We start from the raw sequence: 11,640 nt of genomic DNA on the forward strand, positions 1-11,640 counted from the left end.
GTCCACTCACCTTTGTTTTGCGCCCCTATTCAAGTCTTAGAAATGAGGATTATGACACAATGTACAAGGCATTCCTCTACCAGTAGCAACCTATCACTCACTTGTGTGATATCCTGTAATGATCTTTCCTTTTGTGATCTTGTTTTAGAACGTGTTCTGTGCACTTTAGACATTTCCTTAAACCTTGTTTATTACTTCTAGATTCTAATGTTTATTCATGAATATTTCCTTCTAATCATTACTCTTGTAATCAATAAATGGCTTTTGTCACCCTCAGGTGTCAGCCAGCACGTGCCTATTCGAGTATTCGGGGAATATCAGGGTCAGGATGTGTCAGATTGGTATCAGAGCATGGTTAGGGTTTCTTTCCACCAATTTGGTAAATTTTAGCCTTTCTAAATCTTATTGTCTTTGTCAGAATCATGGCTAATCCTGATGGGAATGTGCCTCGACGACCTCATTTTTCTATAATGGAGGGAATCCAACAGTTTACCTCTGCATTAATGAATGCTCTTCCAGGTCATAGGCCGAATCAGACTTATTTAGAAATTGCTAGAGGTCATAGAGTTACTGAGTTGAAATCTGTGGGGAATTATGAGGAGGCTGAACAATGGTTAGAGAAAATGGAGGATACTTTAGAGGCTATGAAGTGTCCGTTAAATGAGTGGGCAAACACTACAGGTTTCTTCATTCAGGGTGATGTTAGAAGTTGGTGGAAATCAACGAAGGAATCTCGTCCACCTGGTTATTGGATGACATGGGCTGCCTACAGGAAACGTTTTATTACTTACTTTCTAAACCCCAACTACAGATTAAGGAAGAGGCAGGAGTATTTAAAGTTCCGATAAGGTGACCTCAGCATCACAGAATTTGATAGTACCTTTAAGCGCTTAGCTAGGCATCATGATGGGACTTATGATAATCCACAAGCATAGATGGATCAGGCGATAATTGCACTGAACTAAGAGTACCGTACACTGGTAGCTGCTCAGAGACCTAGAACTTATGAAGAGGTAATCGAAATAAGTTTGAGTATAGAACAATCTAAGTGGGATACATAGATACAAGATCAACCTCAAACTTGGATCCAGCCCTTGAGACATAATAGACAGCGGAATCAGAATAAGAGGAGTCGGAATTTTCGGTCACGGAGTATCAGAGAATCAGCGGGCCCTTCCAGTTCTGTAGGTCTCAGACATTCTTTTTCCTTTAAACGACCAGGTCGGGGTTCAGGGTCGTCCAGTTAAGGCTCAGGAAAGGAGTCGGCGAGACGATCTTTCAGTCATTTCACTCCGAGTTATCCGATCTGTAATCAGTGTGGGTTACGTCATCGAGGGAGTTGTGGGATAACTGCTGTAGTTTGTCAAAGGTGCGGTGGCACTGGGCATTTTGTTCTTAATTGTCCTTCAACACCACCTGGTGATTTTACCTCTAGATCAAGCTACAGTGGATATAAACCAGTTCAGAATTTTGGCGCCCAACAGAGCTTTGATGGCAGTGGCAGTAGTAGTCGGAGTTATGGTAGCAGTACTAATAAGAACTATAGGAGTAACAGAGGTTTACAGTGTGGTGGCAAAGATAGCCAAAGTTTTAGAGGAAATGATAGCTGGAGTGTTTAGTTTTCGACCCAGCAGCAGGCTGGAACACCTTCTGGTAACAGTAATCAGGGGAACAGAGCAGGACTTAGTTCCAGAAGTCGTGGCGGTTGGAACAATAATGCGGGGTATCAGGTTCATGGACGTATGAACACCATGACTCAGCAGGAGGCTGATCAAGATCCTCAAGTTATCCTCGGTACGTTACCTGTCTATAATACTTGGGCTAGAGTTTTAATTGATCCGGGTGCTACACAGTCTTTTGTTTCTTCATCTTTTGCTCGGGTTATACCTTCCCAACCTCAGCCACTAGGTTTTGATATGCTGATTCAAATGCCAAGTGGTGAATTGTTTTGTGCTTAATGGTAATATCGGAATTGTCCAGCTATTGTTGAAGGGGAAAACTTAGAGATTGATTTAATTCCTTTCAAACTGGTGGAGTTTGATGTCATTCTAGGAATGGATTGGCTATTTGAGCACCGAGCGAATGTCGCATGTTGGGAGAAAATTGTGACGTTCAATCGGCCAGAATTTCCATCAGTTACATTTAAGGGTGAGCGACATGTCTTCCCCAATTGTATTATTTCTGCCATTTGAGTAACTAGGTTGTTGAATAAGGGTTGTGTGGGGTTTTTAGCCCACGTAGTTGTGATGGATGAACATTCTTTACGTCTAGAAGAGGTGCTAGTTGTAAGGAACTTCATTGATGTGTTTCCTGATAATTTACTGGGTTGCCACCTGCGAGGGAAATTGAGTTTACTATCGATTTACTCCCAGGTACAAATCCTATTTCCTTGGCACCTTATCGAATGGCACCAGCGGAGTTGAGAGAATTGAAGATCCAACTCTAGGAATTGGTAGACAAAGGTTACATCCAGCCGAGTACATCCTCGTGGGGAGCTCTTGTTCTTTTTGTTAGAAAGAATGATGGATCAATGAGACTCTGTATCGATTATAGGCAACTAAATCAGGTGACGGTAAAGAATCGTTACCCTTTGCCTTGGATCGATGATTTATTTAATCAATTGAAAGGTGCTCAGATATTTTCCAAAATTGATCTTTGATCAGGTTACCATTAATTGAGAATTCACGAGGATGATGTCCCGAAAATTGCTTTCTGTACGAGGTATGGGCATTATGAATTTCGTGTCATGCCTTCCGGATTGACAAATGCACCTGCAACATTCATGGATTTGATGAACAGAGTCTTTAGACCGTATCTGGATCAGTTTGTGATTATGTTCATTGATGACATTCTAGTCAATTCTAGAAGTGTGAATGAGCACAAGAAGCATTTGAGATTAGTGCTGGAATGACTGAGGGACAACCAGCTTTATGCCAAGTTCAGTAAGTGCCAATTTTGGTTAACTTAGGTTGGTTTGCTTGGGCACATAGTTTCTGCTGAAGGAATCAGTGTGGATCCCCAAAAGGTGTCAGCAATGTCTAACTGGGAACAACCAAAGAGTGTCACTGAAGTGAGAAGTTTCTTGGGTTTGGCAGGGTATTATCGAAGATTTATTTAGAATTTTTCTGCAATTGCTTTACCTCTTACTAAATTGACTTGTAAAGGTGTCCAGTTTGTGTGGGACGAAAATTATGAACAAAGTTTTCAGGATCTTAAGCGACGTCTCACTCAGGCCTCTGTTCTCACTCTTCCAAATGAAAGTGGTGAATTTGAAGTGTATACCGATGCTTCTCTATCAGGTTTTGGGTGTGTACTGATGCAGCATCCCATGAAAGAAATTATCCTACTCATGATTTGGAGTTAGGAGCAGTGATTTTCGCTTTGAAGATTTGGTGGTACTACTTATATGGAGAGAAATGTCATATTTCTACGGATCATAAGAGTCTTAAGTATGTGTTCATAAAAAATGAGTTGAATTTGAGAAAGAGAAGGTGGATGGAGCTTATAAGTGATTATGACTGTTTGATCGAGTACCATCCTGGGCATCCTAATGCAATGGCTGATACTCTTAGTCGAAAACATCATGAGTAGCTTGCAACACTTCAAGTTGTACACGTTCCATTACTATTTTCTTTTGGGAAACTGGTGTTAATTTGGAACCAGGTGAGCACGGAGCTTGGCTAGCACATTTTCAGGTTAGAACTATCTTTGTAGACAAGGTCATAGAAGCTCAGGAACTTGATCCGGAATGTGCCGAATTAAAGGAACAAATGTTGAAGGGGGATAATGATAAATTCATCATCCGTAAGGACGGATCATTATTGAAAAGGAACCATTTGTTCGTGCCTAAAGATAATGAAGCGGTTAAGAAGAAAATTCTAGATGAGGCTCATACTTCATCTTATGTTATGCATCCGGGAAGTACTAAATTGTATCGCACCATTTATCCTTTTTATTACTGGGAAGGGATGAAACGGGACGTAGCAGAGCATGTAAGTAGATGTTTAATTTGCCAACAGGTTAAAACAGACAAACAAAGACCTGGGGGACTGATGCAGAATCTTTCGATACCAGTTTGGAAGTGGGAGGATATCACTATGGACTTTGTGTACGGACTGCCTAGAACATCGTCAAGGTATGATGGTATCTGGGTAATTGTCGATCAGCTTACCAAGACCGCTTATTTCTTACCAGTTCGACAGACCTATTCGTTGGAGAAATTGGCGAAATTATTTGTCGATAATATTGTTCGTCTTCATGGTATACCCATTTCCATTGTGTCAGACAGATCCCAGATTTACTTCCAGGTTTTGGAAAGCCTTTAATGCCGCTATAGGTACTCATTTATTGTTCAGCATTGCTTATCATCCACAAATTGATGGTCAGTCCGAGCGGACGATTCAGACTTTAAAAGACATGTTGAGAGTGTCGGTGTTATAGTGGAAAGGTAGCTGGGATAACTATTTGCCATTGGTGGAGTTTGCTTATAATAATAGTTATCACTTGAGTATTGGTATGGCACCTTTTGAAGCACTTTACGGGAAGGCGTGTAGGACGCCATTATGTTGGACAGAGGCAAGAGAAAGGCCATTGGTGGGACCAGAGATTATGGATACCACTAACGCTAATATCTAACTAATTAAGGCAAATTTGAAAGCAGCACAAGACCGACAGAAAAACATTGCAGACAAACACTCCAAGGATCGTGAGTTTACAGTGGGCGACTTTGTGTTCTTGAAGTTGTCTCCCTGGAAGGGTGTTGTTCGTTTTGGTAAGCAAAGAAAGCTGAGTCTTTGATACGTCGGTCCCTATCAGATTATTGAGAGAATTGGTGCAGTTGCTTATAAGTTGGAGCTACCACCGGAGTTGTCACTGATCCATAACATTTTCCATGTTTCCATGCTTCGGAAATATGTACCAGATCCCTCTCATATCATCCAGTTAGAGCCATTGGAAATAAATCCGGATGCTAGCTAGGTAGAAGAACTAATGGCTATCCTTGACAGACAGGATAAGGTGTTGCGGAACAGAGTTATTCCTTTGGTAAAGGCACTGTGGAAGAACCAACCATGCGGTCGAATAAGCTACTTGGGAAACAGAGGAATTAATGCAGAACCAATATCCCTTTTTTTTCATGTAAATTCACAATTTCGAGGATGAAATTTCTGTAAGGAGGTATATTGTTAAACCCCACCCCCAATAATAAAGGTAATTTTGAGTTTTATTTAATAGGTGTGCCTAGGGGGCCCACCTTGTTTTTGTGTCCCTAGTTTTTTCCTTTCTTTCTAATTTCTAACACACACACACACATAATTCCCTTTCTCCTCTCCCGCACTTCTCCCGTAGCTTTTTTTCTCTCTCTCTACCCACTCACCACCATCAGACACTTCTTTATTATTTTTTTTATATTTAAAATGTACGTTTACTCTCTCACTCTCTTTCTTCCTCTTCAATTCCTGCAACTTCACTCTCTCTCTAACTCTCGAAGCTCTCTCCATCTCTCTTTAGCACTGTGAGTCTTAGTGACCACCATCACCTATTCCTTCACAACTTTAACCTTAAATCTACATATTCTAAACCTATGGGACTCGGGGAACAAGAATATGGTCTTGCATGCATCATCGGAGCACTATGAGGTGCTTTGCCATTGAAGCCGAGAGCCTCGAGCTCTATTCTTGAACCCCAGGTGAGGTTTCTCACCTAATATTTAATACTTGACTGATGTTAAGTTCTAGGGTTCTTTCTATGATGATCTGCATTGAGGTTGAGTTGGGATTTGAGGGTTTTAATCTCTGTAGTATACTATGCTTTTACAGTGTGTGTGTGTGTGTCTGTGTGGGTGTGTGCGTGTATGGTGAGTAAGTGTGAGTGAGTGTGGTGCACGTGTGTGTGTGTGTTATGCCGTGCGTGTGTGTGTGTTGTGCTGTGTGTGCATGTATATGAGCAGGTATGTGCATGTGTGTTGTGCATACATGTGTGTGTGTGTGTGCTGGCGTATGTGTGGGTTTGGGCTCAAGCCCAAACCACCCTTTTTATTCCTAAATTATCCAAACCCAAAACCTAATAGGTCATAACCTTGCTTAACCTAAACCTAAACCCAAATCCGGATCCAAACCCAAGACACATTTCCATTTCTTGAAATTCTATAGTTGGGTAGTTTGATAAATTGTACATTTTTGTGCTTAGGTGAAGTTGCTGTTGGGGATTTCCTTAATCCTTTTCCGTACAACTCTGCTACTATGGAGTATCTGTGAGTGGACCCTTTCTAAAATTTGCATAACTTCATAATTTAATTGCATAAATTAAATGCATGCCTTACGAGTTAATGAACTGATTCTATGTTAAGCATGTTTATGAAATATGTTGTTTATCATCTCGTTTTTGGCGAGGAATTAATTGTTGGCCTATATTTGAGCTATATTTTAATATATCGTATGTTCTATAAAAACCATGAACTGGTAGACTATTTGATGGATGACGATAGGATGCTAGAACATGTTTTTGAAACCCCTCTTTATAGTATAGACAATTGATGACTTTATACTATGAAGTGGTTATTTATGAGAGGCTTAACTATTTGTGCGTACCTAGTGGACACTATGCCGCCTGGGGCGAGGATCTGGTGTTGGCAGATAGGCCGGGAGAAATAATCCCTAGTTACGGGCTGAGGGACACGAAGCAGGCATTGGGCTGGGAGTTAGTAATCTCTGGCTACAAGCGCAGAGACCACGGTGCTGGCATAGGGCCGGGAGATATATTTATTTCAGTAATCTTACTAGTAGTACATCGCGCGACGAGACAATCTGTGAGACGTTTGATATTTTATTTTCCATGATGACTTTTGAGATATTTTTGGCATGCTAGGGTTTTCTATAAATCCATTACTTATTATACTAGTAGTTTTCTTTATATAAACTGTGGAGGTTAGTATCTTGATAACTGTTTTATTATTATTAATATATGAACTTAGTCTACTTACCTTTGTTTTGCGCCCCCATTTAGGTCTTAAAAACGAGGACTACGACATAATGTACAAGGCATTCCCTTACCAATAACAACCTATCACTCACTTGTGTGATATCCTGTAATGATCTTTCTTTTTGTGATCTTGTTTTAGAACGTGTTCTGTACACTCTAGACATTTCCTTAAACCTTGTGTATTACTCCTAATCATTACTCTTGTAATCAATAAATGGCTTTCGTCACCCTCAGGTGTCGGCTAGCATGTGCTTATCCGGATATTCGGGGAATATTGAGGTCGGGACGTGTCACTCCGTCTACCGTGTTGCCTACTCTGATGTGAGGTGGAAAATACTTTTAGCGAGCGTAATTGTGAATGCACACTTTGCCTGAAAGGTTGTCCATGTTGATAATCAGAGTGTGACCTCAACTGTTAACTTATGTTCGTCCATGGGCTTAATCTGGAATGCACGCTCCCCCACGCGCTAAGACGAGAGTATATGCTATCCCAATGACCTAGACTGGAGTGTAAACTGCCTGAACGCTTGGATCGTGACTGGTTGATGGGCTGCTTGCCGGGACGCTAGTGGAGAAGTTTGTTTGCCCTTGTCCTACTTTGGGACATCTTGTCTGAGGCACGTTGGATCTCGATGTGTTGCAAGAATTGATTCACCAAGGTTGTCTGTTGTGCAAGGGCGCTCGTCAACTCTATGACTTGTCGAGACAAGTGTTGTTCACCATTTAGATTGGAAGGGCTTGGAAGGAATGTGCCTCATTGAGCAGTGGAATTATGATAGGCTATGGGATTGAGATTTGAATTGGGAAATGTCAAATCTGCGGAGAACCGTGGTCAAAATTCCCCCGATTCAATCGTAGGCCCATAAATTTGAAGCCAGGATGGTTGAACTAATCTTGGACCGATTTAGGCTGCTTGGAATGCCACGGGAGCAGGTTGGGCCACAGAAGCATGCTGGGCCACGAGAATGGGTTGCTCAGAAGGAGCAGGCTGAGCCACGGGGGCAGGTTGGGCCACAAGCGTATGTGGGTGCGAGGCTAGGGCTCAACTTGGCAACGCGTTGGGCTTGAAGCGACATGGCTTAAGTTGCTTTGATGGCACAGCTTGGGCCATGTAGTGGTGCCATGGACCTCGCCGCGAGTGGTTACCGAGGTAGCCACCACGGTGGTTCCTGTGGTGGAAACTCGTGGTGGTGGTGCCGCTCCACTTATTGTCACATTTAGCCTTGTGGATTGTTGTGGTCCCATATCTTGAATGTTGAAATTTTCATCTGTTGAATTTTCTAAATTTCTAGCCATTGTTCTTCTCTTTTACGTTTTATCAGAGAATTTTTGCAAATAAAAAGTTCTAATAATAAGAACGTATGAAAAATCTACAAATGGACAAGAAAATAGAAAACCTTGGATGCGAGAGTCTTTTACGAGTGTGGGACTCAACTCTCAATGAAAGCACCAATTTATGGATGCAAATTTCTTCCTCCTTGATCTTGGACAAAATTGCACCTACAAAACAATTAACACCTTCGGGTCAAGGCCAAGAGCCTTACGCACCCACGATGAATGGGGGGCTTTGGCTGAAGGACCTCTGAAGCCAAAGTTAGAATTTAGAGAGAAAAGTGTTTAGAGATTTTTTGGAGTTTTGCAAGAGTATGGACCTAGTCTTTCAAAGAAAATGGAGTCCTATTTATAGAGCATGGCCGACCCTCTTTGGAAGAGAGAGTGGCCGGCCCTTGGATGTTTTTTGGGGTGTAATGGTGATTAATTTGGTGATTAATGGATTAATTTGAAATTAATCCATTAATTAGCCTAATTAATTTAATTTATATGGAAGGTTTTGAAGGTTATGGAATGATTTCCTTGTAGAGGATATGGAGTAAAGATGGATGAGAAAAATTTGAACTTGTTACCTATTTTGGGCACTCTTGATTCGGTTGATGGATGATTCTTCACTGCTCGCGTGTAGGAAACCTGGTGTGTCTCGAGGGCAATTCTGTCCTGTTCACCTAAAAACCCACGTGTCGCATATTGATTATTTTTGGCTCCACAACTGTCACATGTCTCTCTAAAATATGATTTACACAGAAAAAAAAACCCCTAGAAGATTCTAACTGTCATCTTCTGCTATCTGGTCCTAAAGAAAATATTCATTCTTGAACAAAGGCAACAGAGATGTGAGTTTCTGGATTGCAGATTCATTCAAGTTTCTTTGAAAGGAAAATCCAGCTCAAAGGAAGAAACTAGTTGATTGACAATAGAGCAAACTGTGTACTTTCTTTTAAAAACACCTATGCATGCAGACATCCAAGTGTGAAGTTATACTCAATCACAAAATCATTAAGCAGGTAAAGGTAACTATAAATTTCCAACTCGTAACAAGTGAAGATTTAGAGCTTGAGACAAACCTATAAAAAATGTCGTTGCAGAATAATTAGCTGAATCTTTTCTAAGCACTAGCCTTCTTTTCTGGTAATGACCTCCCCTTGCTTTGAGAGAAATTCGATCTTGCTCTTGAAATCTGATGGATATTATGTCTCAAATAAGTTTGTCTTCCTCTAGAAGTTTCCAAAGAGACGGTATCCCCGCTCTTACCAGAGTGTTGTTGACCAGCCCTATCATATTTCCTAGCTCTTATTCTGTCCGACCTTCCTCTTTCAGCATTTCTGGAAGGTGCTGTCACATTAAAAGCAGAGTTCCTAGCTTTTCTTCCATCCGACCTTCCTCTTTCAGCATTTCTGAAAAGTGCTTTCCCATGACAATTAGATTTCTTAGCTCTTTGTCTTTTATTATTGATAGCATTTTGTTTAACGCTTGTCTCACTCTGATATTCATCTTCTTCATCACTATCACTGTCGACATCATCATACTCAACTTCACCATCAAGTGAATCACACAACTCCCCTTCTTGCTGGTCCTCAGTTTCATCATCCTCTTCTTCTTTGTCGTCTTGTTTAACATGAATTACCTTCTTGTTTTTTTGAGTACTTTTACCTGGCATGCTGATCGTTTTACTATCTTCCTTTAACGTGTTCATAAGGTGAATATACTAGCTTCTCATATTCGTTACTGGATGATCTTCAACAATCACACCCCTTTTATACCCCTATCTCAAAACAACAATATAAGTTCCCATCTTGTTTGACAAATAAAATATACCAAGGTGAGTGTGTAATGCTTGCTTAAACCTCGACCGAAGTCCCAAATGCTCGCCAAGACACAAGATCTTCTCTCTGTCTGTCTTCTTCGGAACCAAGATATCCAGATACTCGTGCAGAACAGCGACCGCCCACTTAACTGATTTGTCACTATTTGTGAAACTCCGTCCCAGATTTAGTGTATTTTCATGTTGCCAGATTTATAAAATTACCATTGTACCCTTGAGTTGACTTCCATTGACTGTCTCATCGAAACGCGTAATCTTAATTTAATTAATTTATTCGTATCGTACTCATTGTTACGAACGCATAGGCACAAAAGGATTCAAATTCGGATGTATAACAAAGATTCTACGTTCGAACCATCGAACGTTTTCGGATATTTTCTTCTTTCTCTCTCTCTCCCATCACTTTCTCTTTTTCTCTCTTTAAGCTCTCCCGTGCCCTTTCTCTGCGATCTCCCTTCTCTCTCTCTCTGAGTTCACTCTCATAATAACACTGACCCAAAGACTCAAGGCTTGGACGTTGGACGTCGAAACCTCAGGCAAAACTCGATACTTCAACCTCAGTCAAAACTGTTTTGACATTGGTAAGCTTCTAGAAACCCTTGGGATGTGTTTTAAGGTTAGATCGAAGCTTGTTTTAAGTTGTACATATGTGTTACATGCAGAAATAGCTCAAAGTAGGCTTTTCCTAGTTTTCCGGCCAAACCACGATGATTGAGCCATCATGCAAGGTACTATTCTCTTCATCTCGTTGAGTACTATAACTTTCATTCTTGAATCACTCGATTTGGTTGAGTATTGAAGAAGTTATGAGCGTTTGAAAACTTGCCCAAAAAGAGGCAACATGTGGCCTGAAACTAGGTTGACCCAAACCTTTAAACCCGGATCCAAACCCATCCCAAAAACTGGCTCAAACCTTTGGGCCAGGCTACCAAGCCCAAACCTAATTACCCAACCCAATTACCCAGCCTAATTGCCCAAGCCCAAACCCACTAAGCCTAAACCCAAACCCACTAAGCCTAAACCCAAACTCAAACTAAACCAGCCCCAAACCCATAACCCAGTCAGCGCGTGGGCAAATGTCTTGGCTCAAACCTTCCACCGGAGGTACTGTTCTTCGTCGCCATCCATGGCGGCAACCACAGCGACGCCGACGACTTTTTCGACCAACTTTCCGGCGACCCAATTTGGTGTATGGCGGCGCGTAGGGGTACCCAAGGTCCCCCCTTATGTTCTTCGACGTCCTGAATTCGTTTATGACGTTCGTTTTCTGAAATTCAATTACTATGGTAGAGTTTTATAAATTGGACCCTTTATGTGCTTAGGTGTGTTTATTAGGGGCGCTTCCATCCTTCCCATTTTGCATGGCTCTTCGACGATGAAGTATCTGTGAATGGATCCCTTCTAAAATGCATATTTTACTATTAGAAATGCATACATGAAAAGCATGATTTAATGGCTACATTTTATGAAACCTTTATGAGTAAATTGGTTTTACGCTTGATGAA

At 41.2% G+C, this 11,640-nt stretch overlaps 1 protein-coding gene across 1 annotated transcript; it reads right to left on the minus strand.

The window, feature by feature from the left end:
* Nucleotides 1–9,418: 9,418 nt before the first annotated feature.
* On the minus strand, nucleotides 9,419–9,970 carry LOC103443936 (histone deacetylase HDT2-like). Its single transcript, XM_008382841.3, has one exon. It carries the CDS (start codon nucleotides 9,968–9,970, stop codon nucleotides 9,419–9,421), a length of 552 nt encoding a protein of 183 aa, XP_008381063.3.
* Between the last annotated feature and the right edge of the window lie 1,670 nt (nucleotides 9,971–11,640).

This window comes from Malus domestica, chromosome 05 (assembly GCF_042453785.1).
Source record: "Malus domestica chromosome 05, GDT2T_hap1".
Classification (NCBI taxonomy): Eukaryota; Viridiplantae; Streptophyta; class Magnoliopsida; order Rosales; family Rosaceae; genus Malus; species Malus domestica.